This window comes from Pristiophorus japonicus, chromosome 4 (assembly GCF_044704955.1).
Source record: "Pristiophorus japonicus isolate sPriJap1 chromosome 4, sPriJap1.hap1, whole genome shotgun sequence".
In the NCBI taxonomy this organism is placed as follows: domain Eukaryota; kingdom Metazoa; phylum Chordata; class Chondrichthyes; family Pristiophoridae; genus Pristiophorus; species Pristiophorus japonicus.
In genome coordinates this window covers 233,472,062-233,485,854 of record NC_091980.1, presented here as the reverse complement: position 1 = coordinate 233,485,854, position 13,793 = coordinate 233,472,062, and the positions used below count along the sequence as shown (strand labels likewise).

General features: G+C 44.1%; 2 protein-coding genes across 7 annotated transcripts in view; one reads left to right on the top strand and one right to left on the bottom strand.

Annotated features, from left to right (window-relative positions):
- The window catches only part of exoc5 (exocyst complex component 5), a 79,780-nt gene extending 74,412 nt beyond the window's left edge, over positions 1–5,368 (bottom strand). For both annotated transcript variants that reach the window (XM_070879158.1, XM_070879159.1), the window contains exon 1: positions 5,147–5,368. In XM_070879158.1, the coding sequence (XP_070735259.1) occupies positions 5,147–5,173 (27 nt within the window). In that variant the 5' untranslated portion in view covers positions 5,174–5,368. The remainder of the gene's footprint in view (positions 1–5,146) is intronic.
- A 101-nt stretch (positions 5,369–5,469) lies between these two features.
- Positions 5,470–13,793, top strand: part of ap5m1 (adaptor related protein complex 5 subunit mu 1) — a 31,905-nt gene continuing 23,581 nt past the window's right edge. For 3 of the 5 annotated variants that reach the window (XR_011592945.1, XM_070877475.1, XM_070877472.1), the window contains exon 1: positions 5,470–5,646. Coding sequence is in view for 3 of the 5 variants with exons in the window: in XM_070877475.1 (XP_070733576.1) it covers positions 5,579–5,646 (68 nt within the window). In the remaining 2 variants the exon portion in view is untranslated. Of the gene's footprint in view, positions 5,647–6,654; positions 6,828–12,365; positions 12,450–13,793 lie in introns of those variants that run through there. The other 2 variants (XM_070877474.1, XM_070877473.1) reach the window with 2 other exon arrangements.

The window sequence follows — 13,793 nt, the reverse complement described above, 5'->3', positions numbered from 1 at the left end:
AACTAACTCCCTCTTGAATATATCTAACGAACTGGCCTCAACACTCTCTGCGGTACAGAATTCCACAGGTTAACAACTCTGAGTGAAGACGTTTCTCCTCATCTTAGTCCTAAATGGCTTACCCCTTAGGCTTAGACTGTGACCCCTGGTTCTGGACTTCCCCAACATCGGGAACATTCTTCCTGCATCTAACTTGTCCAGTCCCATCAGAATTTTATATGTTTCTATGAGATCCCCTCTCATTCTTCTAAACTCCAGTGAATACAGGCCCAGTCGATCCAGTCTCTCCTCATATGTCAGTCCCTCCATCCCGGGAGTCAGTCTGGTGACCCTTCGCTGCACTCCCTCAATAGCAAGAACGTCCTTCCTCAGATTAGGAGACCAAAACTGAACACAATATTCCAGGTGAGGCCTCACCAAGACCCTGTACAACTGCATTAAGACCACCCTGCTCCTACACTCAAATCCCCTAGCTATGAAGCCCAATATACTCTTTGCCTTCTTCACCGCCTGCTGTACCTGCATACCAACTTTCAATGACTGATGTACCATGACATCCAGGTCTCATTGCACCTCCCCTTTTCCTAATCTGTCACCATTCATATAATAATCTGCCTTCCTGTTTTTGCCACCAAAGTGGATAACCTCACACGTATCCACATTATACTGCATCTGCCAAGCATTTGCACACTCACCTAACCTGTCTAAGCCCCCCTGCAGCCTCCTCGCAACTCACACTGCCACCCAGCTTAGTGTCATCTGCAAACTTGGAGATATTACATTCAATTTCTTCGTCTAAATTATTAATGTATATTATAAATAGCTGGGGTCCCAGCACTGAACCTTGCGGCACCCCACTGCTTGCCATTCTGAAAAGGACCGGTTTATTCCCACTCTTTGCTTCCTGTCTGCCAACCAGTTCTCTATCCCAGTCAATACATTACCCCCAATACCATGTGCTTTAATTTTGCACACTAATCTCTTGTGTGGGACCTTGTCAAAAGCCTTTTGAAAGTCCAAATACACCACATCCACTGGTTCTCCCTTGTCCACTCTACTAGTTACAGCCTCAAAAACTTCTAGAAGATTTGTCAAGCATGATTTTAAAATAAATCACTGCACTTCCAAGTGAGTAGGTGGAGAAGACGCATACGTTGACCAATGAATCAATTTTAGTTCCCTATTAGATCAGTAAGAAAGCTGATGGAATTTAAGACTGTTGCCTTTTATTTTGCTGCCCCTGACACTCCAGCACATTAATCATGTCATCATTGCACATTAAGAAATCTAACCCATCAATAATCTCCACATTTTGAAGAAAAGATGTTAAATATTCAATATAAATAATACAATTGCATTCAAGATTTACAATTATTTTCCTTCTTGATCAATATTTCATTGTATGAAATCTAATACATACAACCTGCATCGTGACCATTGTGAAAGAAAGGAAAAGGAAAAGGAGGTGGAAAGAGAGACATGCATTTATATAGCGCCTTTCACAACCACTGGACATCTCAAAGCGTTTTACAGCCAATGAATTACTTTTGGAGCGTAGTCACTGTTATAATGTGGGAAATGCAGCAGCCAACTTATGCACAGCAAACTCCCACAAACAGCAATGACCACATAATCTGTTTTTTGTTATTTTGATTGAGGGATCAATTTTGGCCAAGACAGTGTGGGTAACTCTCCTGCTGCTCTTTGAAATAGTGCCATGGGATCTTTTATGTCCACCTGAGGGGGCAGACAGGACCTCAGTTTAACGTCTCATCCGAAAGACAGCACCTCTGACAGTGCAGCACTCTCTCAGCACTGCACTGAAGTGTCAGCCTAGATTTATGTGCTCAGGTTCCTGGTGTAAGACTTGAACCCACAACCTTCTGACTCCGAGGGGTGTGTGTGTCCCATTGATCCACAGCTGACACTGCATATACAATGTTCAGCAAAAAGAATAAATCAAATAATAAAAAAGGAAATGGGTACTATCAAGTATAAAAGAATCTGTAAGGCATTAGAACTAGAGACATTAATTAGAACAGGGGGATGTGATACAAACATGCCTTCAATCAAGTTGAGGCTGAGAACTCTATTCCCATCAATAAAATTTTTAGAAGAATTAGAGAAGGAAAAAAAGGAAGGAAGATGATAATATGAAGAACACAATTACAGTTTTTATTGATGACAGTACTCAGATGGAGTCTGGGTTTAGTTAAGAAATAATAAGGAATCTGTTGCTATATGGGAATATAGTATAGACCAGCAAATAGTAGGAAAGAAATGATGAAATTTGTAGGCAATTTAGGGAGGGATGCAATCGAAACAGTTGTGATAATGATGGCTTTTAATGATCCCAAGGTAGATTGGGATAAAGGTAAAACTTTGTGGTCGAATGGTGAGAGGTTTCCAGAATGGATCTCGAAATGTTTTTGCCAGTATGTTGCATACCCAACAAGGAAAGAAGCAATACTAGGTCTGATTCTGGGGAACAAGGCAGGACAAGTAAGTAGCCAGACTATAAACATACTTGGGAAACAGTGACCAACATTTCCGCCGCCTCTCGGACAGCTTGTCTGACATCCATCTGGAATGAGCTGTAATATCCTCCATTTAAGCATTGGGAGGACCGAACCCATTATCTTCAGCCCCCAACACCAAATGTATTCCCCCTCCCTGGCCACTATCTCAGGCTTAACCAGATTGCTCAAACTTGTGTCCCCTATTCATCCCAAACCAAGCTTCCAATCCCATATTATCTCCACCAAATACCACCTACTTCCACCTCCATAACCTTGTCCACTCTGCCCCTACCTCAGCCCATCTACTGCCAAAACCTCCATCCATGCCTTTGTCACCTCCAGATTCAGTTGTGCCAATGCTTTCCTCATCAGCCTCCCATCTCCAACCTCAGCTCATCCAAAGCTCTGCTGACCCTCTCTTATCCCACATGTTCTGATCACCCATCACCGCTGTGCTCACTGATCTACATTAATTCCCAGTCCCTCAACATCTCAAATTTAAAATTCTCATTCGTGTTTAAAGCGTCCCCCCCCCCCACTCCTCCCCATCTCGATAAACCCCTCTAGAGTTACACAACTCCTTCCACTGAACTTTCTGTCCCTCTGATTTAAGTCTCTTATGCACCCCCTCCTTTTACCCCCACCATTGGCAACTGTGCCTTCCAACCACCTAGGCCCCAGACTAATTCCCTACCCACCTTTCCTTAACACCAATCTTAAAACCCACCCCTTTCACCAAGTTTTTGGTTAGCTCCAATATCCCCTTCTTTGACATGGACTCCATTTTTTCTTTATACTAACTGGAAGTGGCTTGAGACTTTTGTCTATGTCCACTCCAGAGACTTGAACATAAAAATCGAGGCTGACACTCCAATGCAGTACTGAAGGAGTGCTGCACTGTCGGAGGCGCCATTAACTAAGGCACCATCTGCTCCCAGGTGCACTTAAAGGTTCCCATGGCAGTATTTTGAAGAAGAGCAGAGGAGTTATCTCCAGTGTCCTGAGCAATATTTATCCCTCAATCAACATCACTAAAACAGATTATCTGATCATTATTACATTGCTGTTTGTGGGAGCTTGCTGTGTGCAAAATAGTTGCCACGTTTCCTACATTACAACAGTGACTACACTTCTAAAGTACTCCATTGCCTGTAAAGCGCTTTGGGATGTCCGGTGGTTGTGAAAGGCTCTATATAAAAGCAAGTCTTCATTAAAGGTGCAATATTTGCAGGCTGGACATTAAGAGCTCAAGTGAAAGGTGTTGCACTGGAAATTAGCTAATTTTGGTGGGATGGAAATAGTAGCTAGGTCTGATTAATTGGCTGAAAAAAAAAATCACAAAACAGATCAGTGCGAGATTGTTATATGAATAAGGTGTAGGTTAAATAATTCTTGAGTAAAGAGGGGTATGTCAAAGATTGTGGTTTGATGGAGAGGGAGAGGCAGGAGCAAAATAAGTATACAATATAGGGGGAATAATTCAGAGAAAAGCTATGAAAAAATAAAAATAGCTAAGAATGAAGTATAAAATATTGTCAGTCAACATAAAAGGGAAGATACAAATGGCTGTTATAAGAATGTAAAAAGTAAACAGATAGCTAAAGGGGTGTGGTCCACTCGTAAACAAAGGCCATCTTGTCGTTGAGAGTGAGGAGAAGATGGAGATGCTCAAGTATTTTACCTTATTTTTCACAATGAAGATGGAGGTGGGACTGTATTGGTTTAAAGTATTGCATGTGGTTCTGGGCATCATGTTACAGAGAGGATATTAGAACCATGGGAAAAGGTTCACTACAATTATACTGGAAAGGAGAAGTTATAGTTATGAAGAAAGGATTGAAAAATTACAGCTTTTTTCACTGGAACAGAAGGGACTATATGAAAGTTTTCAAAACTATTAAAAGTTAAGAACTAGTGTAATACTGTTTTCATTATGTGGTAACCCACTAAACAGGGGCCTAGATCCAGGATTAACAGAAGCAGTATGTTAAAAGAATGCTTTTTCATAGGCTATTACTAGAAGAAGTGCTCAAATTATAAATGGTTATTCACAGATAGTATAACATTTAAAATGATTTAGGCAAGAGCAGGGAAACAGGATTTCAAGATATTCTCAGTTGAGCTAGTATGGCCATGATGGACCAAATGGCATCGTGTTTTTATTTCTACGATTAGTCACCAATAAATCTTAGTGCACAGCCAAAGTACATTCGATTATAAACACCAAACTGAGCAATAAAAATAGCTTTGAAGAGTGACTCTAACGCTGTGCATCAGACCAATACAGAAAACAACCTTACACCACTCCTTGCCTCTGCGACTCGATAGTAATAACTGATTTTGCTGAATTAACCACAGTGCAGTGTGAGTCACCGTTAATTATCACATCAATTAACACACTAACAACCGACAACTTAAAACATGAAATCCTTACAATGACAGTTAACAATTAAAAGCCCATTTCCGTGTCCAACACATCTGGATAGTCAGCCATTTTCCCAAATTACCCAATGCACAGAGGCCCGAGATGAATCAGGCTCGGTGCGAGCACTGACAAAGGGGCTTGGGCAGAACATACAACCGAATGGCAGCAGCCGCCGCCGCCGCCGCTGTTGCCGGGGACCCACCTCGAACAGTTCCGCTGTAGTAGCCATTCCGCCCTAACACAAGAGCGGCTCGTTAACTGTGGGCCTAGACGCCTACATAATGAGCAAGAGTCACAGTTCGGCCCGGAAGATGCTAATGTGCCCGCCGAGGACCGATGTGGGATCCCGGGGGGGGTGTTTGGGTGGGAGAGGAGTGTTGCTGCCAGGCGCTCCCTCACCGGCCGCTCGGCCGGAAGTCGGCCACCTGCGCAACTGAAAGTAAAATCGGAGCCACTGCGCAGCCGGCGCCTGCCCTCTGACCCACCGGCAGTGCGCAGGCGCCGTGGCGGTTTCCATGTTGTCAGCCCCCGCGTGAACAGGTTGGGTGTCGACGGTCGCTCCTCTCCGGTGGGCTGATTGGGCGCCGCCTCTACAGAAAGAGCTTTAATAGCAATCTATCGCAGCTCAGCAGAAATGAGCGTTCGGGCGGTTTGGCTGGTGGGGCTCGAGAGGGGAGAAGCGGCGTCGGTGAAATTCTCGAGGTAAATGTGTGGAAACTGTGAATAATCATCAGGCTCTCCTCAGATCTGCAGGCAGTGCTCTGCTTTCAGCGAAGTATGTTGTACAAATAGGCATTTTGTACTAAATACATGTAAAATGGTAACAAGTACTGGAAACATGATTATTTGCTCAGGAAAAAAAAGCAGAACTGAAAATAACGAAACGAAAGACCACCGGACGTCCCAGAGCGCTTTACAACCATTTTCTATTTTGAAGTGCAGCCAATTCGAGCACATCAAGCTCCCACAAACAGCAATGTGATCATGACCAGATAACACAAAAGCTAAATATTGTGGATGTTGGAAATCTGAAATAAAAATAGAAAATGCTGGAAATACTCAGCAGGTCAGACAACATTTGTGGAGAAAGAAACAGTTAACTTTTCAGGTCGATGACCTTTTGTCAATGACCAGATAATCTGTTATATTGTTGATTGAGGGATAAATACTGGCCAGGACACCTTGGATAACTCCCCTGCTCTTCGAAATAGTACCATGGGATCTTTTGCGTCCACCTGATAAACCAAGGTTCCTTCTGCTCTAACGTTTCATCCGAAAGATGGCATCGCCAAACAGTGCAGCATTCCCTCAGTACTGCACCGGAGTTTCAATCTAGGGATTTTGTGCTTGCGTATCTGGGGTGGGACTTGAGTACACAATCTTTCTGATGCAGAGACGAGGGTGCTACCAACTGAGCCGTGGGTGACACTAGTCTAACATGCTCTTCTCAGCAGCAAAGGGGACCTTCATGCAGTAATATCCTTTCAGCGAAGTATGTTGTACAAATAAGCACAGGCAATTGTTACCATTTTACATGTATTTAATACAAGTACTGGAAATATGATTTTCTTGGGAAATGGAACTGAAAATGTTACATTATACACATTGACTAGGGCTAGGTTCGATTCCAAGAACATTTGAGGGTCACTGAATCAGTTTTAGCCTTTTTTTTTACATATTTGATATTCCAAAGCTCTGCTTACCTGATAGGAGAAATCTTCATTTAATTTCATCTTGCAACATTCTGGTGACTGACACTTCAAGTCAAGCAATGGCCAGAGAGCTGACGTAAGCTGAGTGGCTCTTGAGCAACTTCCTGATTCAAAATGTTGAGTCTCATCAAAACTGGGAAGAGAGCATTCAGAAAAGATTTCTTCCAGCAGGTAGGGAGAAAAACAACAACAGCTTGCATTTATATAAAACCTTTTTAATGTAGGAAAATACCCCAAGGTGATTCACAGGAGCGCAATCAGAACAAATTGACACCGAGCCAAAGAAGAAACATAGAAAATAGGTGCAGGAGTAGGCCATTCAGCCCTTCAAGCCTGCACCACCATTCAATGTGATCATGGCTGATCATACAACTTCAGTACCCCATTCCTGCTTTCTCTCCATACTCCTTGATCCCTTTAGGCATAAGGGCCACATCTAACTCCCTTTTGAATATATCTAACAAACTGGCCTCAACAACTTTCTGTGGTAGAGAATTCCACAGGTTCACAATTCAGTGTCCCTGACGACTATGTGTGCAGGAAGTGTATCCAGCTGCTGTTATACCGCATGACGGCACTGGAGCTGCGGATGGATTCACTCTGGAGCATGCGCGATGCTGAGGATGTCGTGGATAGCATGTTCAGTGAGTTGGTCACACCACAGGTAAAGGTTACAAAGGCAGATAGGGATGGGTGACCATCAGGCAGAGCAGGAGTAGAAAGGCAGTGCAGGAGTCCCCTGCGGTCATCTCCCTCCAAAACAGATATACCGCTTTGGATATTGTTGGGGGACTTTAATCTACATATAGATTGGGCTAACCAAACTGGTGGCAATACAGTGGAGGAGGATTTCCTGGCCTGTATTAGGGATGGTTTTCTAGACCAATATGTCAAGGAACCAACTAGAGAGCTGGCCATCCTAGACTGGGTGATGTGTAATGCGAAAGGACTAATTAGCAATCTTGTTGTGCGATGCCCCTTGGGGAAGAGTGACCATAATATGGTAGAATTCTTTATTAAGATGGAGAGTGACAGTGTTAATTCACAAGACGAGAGTCCTGAACTTAAGGGAAGGTAACTTCGATAGTATGAGACGTGAATTGGCTAGGATAGACTGGCAAATGATACTTCAAGGGTTGACAGTGGATCGGCAATGGCAGACATTTATAGATTGCATGGATGAACTTCAATAATTGTACATCCCTGTCTGGAGTAAAAATAAAAAGGGGAAGGTAGTTCAACCATGGCTAACAAGGGAAATTAGGGATAGTTGTAAATCCAAGGAAGAAGCATATAACTTGACCAGAAAAAGCAGCAAACCTGAGGACTGGGAGAAATTTAAAATTCAGCAGAGGAGGACAAAGGGTCCAGTTAGGAGGGGGAAAATAAAGTATGAGAGGAAGCTTGCTGGGAACATAAAAACTGACTGCAAAAGCTTCTATAAATATGTGAAGAGAAAAAGATTAGTGAAGACCAATGTAGGTCCTTTGCAGTCAGAATCAGGTGAATTTATAATGGGAAACAAAGAAATGGCAGACCAATTGAACAAATACTTTGGATCTGTCTTCACTAAGGAAGACACAAATAACCTTCCCGAAATACTAGGGGTTCGAGGGTCTAGTGAGAAGGAGTAACTGAAGGAAATCCTCATTAGTCAGGAAATTGTGTTAGGGAAATTGATGGGATTGAAGGCTGATAAATCCCCAGGGTATGAAAGGCTGCATCCCAGAGTACTTAAGGAAGTGGCCCTAGAAATAGTGGATGCATTTGTGATCATTTTCCAACATTCTATTGACTCTGGATCAGTTCCTAGGGACTGGAAGGTAGCTAATGTAACACCACTTTTTGAAAAAGGAGGGAGAGAGAAAACACAGAATTATAGACCGGTTAGCCTGACATCGGTGGTGGGGAAAATGTTGGAATCAATGATTAAAGATGTAATAGCAGCGCATTTGGAAAGCAGTGACAGGATCGGTCCAAGTCAGCATGGATTTATGAAAGGGATATCATGTTTGACAAATCTTCTAGAAGTTTTTGAGGATGTAACTAGTAGAGTGGACATGGGTGAACCAATGGATGTGGTGTATTTGGACTTTCAAAAGGCTTTTGACAAGGTCCCACACAAGATTAGTGTACAAAATTAAAGCACACGGTATTGGGGGTAATGTATTGACGTGGATAGAGAACTGGTTGGCAGACAGGAAGCAGAGAGTCGGAATAAACGGGTCCTTTTCAGAATGGCAGGCATCCCTAATTTCCTGTTTGATGCCATCCCCAACCTCCCTACTGCTGTTTGGTGATCTGTACACAACTCCCACTAACGTTTTCTGCCCTCTGGTGTTTCGCAGCTCTACCCATATAGATTCCACATCATCCAAGCTAATGTCCTTCCTTACTATTGCGTTAATCACCTCTTTAACCAGTAACGCTACCGCACCTCCTTTTCCTTCCTGTCCTTGTTCCTGAATATTGAATACCCCTGGATGTTGAGTTCCCTGCCTTGGTTACCTTGGAGCCATGTCTCCGTGTTTCCAATTACATCATATCCGCTAACGGCTATCTGCACAGTCAATTCATCCACCTTATTACGAATGGTCCTTGCATTGAGACGCAGAGCCTTCAGGCTTTTTTTTTAAACACTCTTTGTCCTTTTAGAATTATGTTGTAATGTGGCCCTTTTTGGTTTTTGCCCTTGATTTCTCTCCCTCCACTCTTGCTTTTGGGTCGGGAGACTAAATGCTTGGTTAAAGAGGGAGATCTTAAGCAGGGTCTTAAAGGAGGAGAGAGAGGTGGAGCGAAATTCCAGAGCTTAGGGCCGAGACAGCTGAAGCATAGCCACCACTGCTGGGGCAAAGGAAGTGAGGGGATGCACAAGAGGCCTGAATTAGAGGAACACAACATTCTTGGATGAAAGTGAAAAAGGGATGTACTTTGCTTTGGTGGTATTCCGCTTAGTAATTTTTGTAAGTTACTCCGGCCAATACAAGTATTGAAATTTCTGTATCTGAGAAACACCATTGGAAATCTCCCATTTCATACCACAGGCCAACTTAGGTAATGAACCAGAGGCTTATAGTAAGTTTCAATTTCAAGTATAAATGGGTTAGAAATGATACCAGTAGCACCAAATTACAAATGTACTGGATTGGACATCCACCTGATTGGTACATTTTAGTATTGAAATAGTCCTGATAAGTGTATTTCCTTCAATTGGCGAAAAAGAAAATAATTTGCATTAAACAGCGCCTGCATGAGCTCAGGATGTCTTAAAGAGCTTCACAGATACTTGGCTCAGTTGGTTTAATTAGGAGGGGGAAAATAGAGTATGAGAGGAAGCTTGCTGGGAACATAAAAACTGACTGCAAAAGCTTCGATAGAAATGTGAAGAGAAAAAGATTAGTGAAAACAAACGTAGGTCCCTTGCAGTCAGAATCAGCTGAATTTATAATGGGGAACAATGAAATGGCAGACCAATTGAACAAATATTTTTGGTTCTGTCTTCACTAAGGAAGACACGAATAACCTACCGAAAATACTAGGGGACCGAGGGTCTAGCGAGAAGGAGGAACTGAAGGAAATCCTTATTAGTCAGGAAATTGTGTTAGGGAAATTGATGGGATTGAAGACTGATAAATCCCCAGGGCCTTGATAGTCTGCATCCCAGAGTACTTAAGGAAGTGGCCCTAGAAATAGTGGATGCATTGGTGATAATTTTCCAACAGTCTATCGACTCTGGATCAGTTCCCATGGACTGGAGGGTAGCTAATGTAACACCACATTTTTAAAAAAGGAGGGAGAGAGAAAACGGTTAGCCTGACATCAGTAGTGGGAAAATGTTGGAATCAATTATTAAAGATGAAATAGCAGCACATTTGGAAAGCAGTGACAGGATCAGTCCAAGTCAGCATGGATTTATGAAAGGGAAGTCATGCTTGACAAATCTTTTAGAATTTTTTGAAGATGTAACTAGTAAAGTGGACAAGGGAGAACCAGTGCATGTGGTGTATTTGGACTTTCAAAAGGCTTTTGACAAGGTCCCACACAAGAGATTAGTGTGCAAAATTAAAGCACATGGTATTGGGGGTAACGTATTGCTGTGGATCAAGAACTGGTTGGCAGACAGGAAGCAGAGAGTAGGAATAAACGGGTCCTTTTCAGAATATAAGGCAGTGACTAGTGGGGTGCCGCAGGGCTCACTGCTGGGACCCCAGCTATTTACAATATACATCAATGATTTAGATGAAGGAATTGAGTGTAATATCTCCAAGTTTACAGATAACACTAAGCTGGGTGGCGGTGTGAGCTGTGAGGAGGATGCTAAGAGGCTGCAGGTTGACTTGGACAGGTTAGGTGAGTGGGCAAATGCATGGCAGACGCAGTATAATGTGGATAAATGTGAGGTTATCCACTTTTGTGGTTAAAAACATGATGGCAGAATATTATCTGAATGGCGGCAGATTAGGAAAAGGGGAGGTACAATGAGACCTGGATGTCATGTACATCAGTCATTTGAAAGTTGGCATGCAGGTACAGCAGGCAGTGAAAAAGGCAAATGGCATGTTGGTCTTCATAGCTAGGGGATTTGAGTTTCGGAGCAGGAAGGTCTTAATGCAGTTGTACAGGGCCTTGATATTGTGTTCAGTTTTGGTCTCCTAATCTGAGGAAGGACGTTCTTGCTATTGAGGGAGTGCAGTGAAGGTTCACCAGACTGATTCCAGGGATGGCGGGACTGACGTATGAGGAGAGACTGGAGTTTAGAAGAATGAGAGGGGATCTCATAGAAACATATAAAATTCTGACGGGACTGGACAGGTTAGATGCAGGAAGAATGTTCCCGATGTTGGGGAAGTCCATAACCAGGGGTCACAGTCTAAGGATAAGGGGTAAGCCATTTAGGACCAAGATGAGTGTTGTTAACCTCTGGAATTCTCTACCGCAGAGAGTTGTTGATGCCAGTTCATTAACTATATTCAAGAGGGAGTTAGATATGGCCCTGATGGCTAAAGGGATCAAGGGGTATGGAGAGAAAGCAGGAAAGGGGTTGTAAGGGGGAAATTTGGCATTAGGGGTACCAGCGGGACAAGGGTTAAAGTGCTGGTTTCCGTACTGGCCCATAAGAAGGTAAAGGCCTTTCATCTCACGCCTTTCTTCTCACGCCTTGTACATTCCAGCACCAAAGCTCCAGAAGGTACTGTTATGGGTTGGGATACCAGATAGTATTCCAACATGGAATGTCAATAGGAGAGAACCTAAACAGACCGTTGATAAGGCCGTGAGAAGAGACCCGAGATAGACTTCATGGCACCAAAGGAAATGTATAACAAATTCCAAGCTAGAGATACCACTCTGGGAACGGTCTAAGATGGTCACGAGATCATGGCCTGTCAGTCAGAGCTCATGACCTGTCAATCCGTAGTAGTACCGATAAGGTAGTCCAATTAGAGAAGTAGCACTGATAAGGTAGTCCAATTAGAGATCTAGGGAGGTCTTGTCCGGGAACAGAGGGGTTTTTGAAATGTATAAGAGTTGTATGATTGTGCTGTTCGGGGAGCATCTCCACTCACGGGCGGCTGTGATGAGGGTTGTTCCTGGACGTTCATAATAAAGATCGTTATACTTTGCCATCCGTCTCTGTCTGCTAACTTCGAGAATTGCTACGTGGGCTGGGGCGAGCGCCGACCCTCTATCAGTGGGCCCCCTCGTGGGAAAAGAAGCCTTCCCATTTCCCCCTTGCATTTGGCGCTGCGAGCAGGGTACGGACTTCCCGAACGGAACAATGACCCAGCTGTTGGGGTGAGTATGTTTTAATTTACCACCTTCAAGTTAGAGCTGTGGCATTGTAAACCACAAGGGAAGGACATCCGTACAAAAGAACCATCTGTAGTGAGTCCCGGCGGGACGGAGACGGAGGACAAGGACGATCTAGGGGTGAAAGGGGGTCAAAAGGTGCATCCTAAAACGCGTACGTGGAGGTAGCACGGCAGTGCGAGGGTATGACGCAAGGGAAGATATAGAGGGAGAGGGAGGTCTATTGACCCGAAGCGGTACGAGCGCACGGTGCTGGGACGAGAGAGTGAGGACATAGAGACAACGTCCCGGCAGTGACGGGATATATTGACCCAAAGCGTGGCAGTACGAGTGTACGGCGCCAAGGGAAGACATATAAATAGCGTCCTGCATACCTGACACGAATTTAAGGGAGTACCCACAATCCTCATAGCCCGAAGAAGATGGGTAACTCGGCAAGTAAAGGAACAAATGGAGCTGGTGAGGGAACGGGGACCCCAGGCCATTAAACAAGGGAAAAGGGGAGAGGGTAACCAGGGACCCAAAGGGTCTCTATTAGAATTACTAAGTAACAAATATGCAACCTTAATGGAAGGGATGAAACGGAGAGGGTGGCAGCCCACGGATGCCCCCGATAGGCAGAAAAAATGGTGGGATTGTCAGACCAAAAACAAGGTTAAAATGGCCCAGGCAATCATCCTCACCTGCTACCGGGAACTAGTAAGGGAAATAGACACCCATGTTGAGCTGATTCAGAGATTAAACACGAAAATAGCAACCTTAGAAAGGGGCGTAAAGGAGAACGGTAAACCCCTACAGTGTGCATCAGCAATACCCAACCCAAAGGCAGCCCCGATAACCGCTCCACTGTATCCCTCCCTGGAGGAAATATCAGCAGGAGAGCCTCCAGATGGTGGAACACAGAGAGAGCCCCCGGCATATAATGAATACATATAGGCAGCTCCCGTACGCACAGCTACCCCCCTGCACATGGACAGCAACCCGCTCACGTCACTATACAAGAAGTTCCCCTCACCCCGCATGAGAGTCAGACACTATTAAAGGATCTACCCACACCCACACCCAAACCCAATAGCCGAAATACAGAGTTCTGGCAAAAGGTTGAGGAAATGTTTGATGCGCATAACTTAACCTTAGGAGACATACACAGTTTGGTAAAGGCCAAAACCGGTAGTGTAAATTGGCAGAGGGCTACCCTAGGCGTGCAAAATGATGGCTGGATGACGATAGGGAACCGGACCAAGCCACAGCGGTTGCTAGACCTAAAACACGGGATGGATGTATGTTGGGGACCTATAAGAACTAACTGGAGCAGAATATTAAAGATAA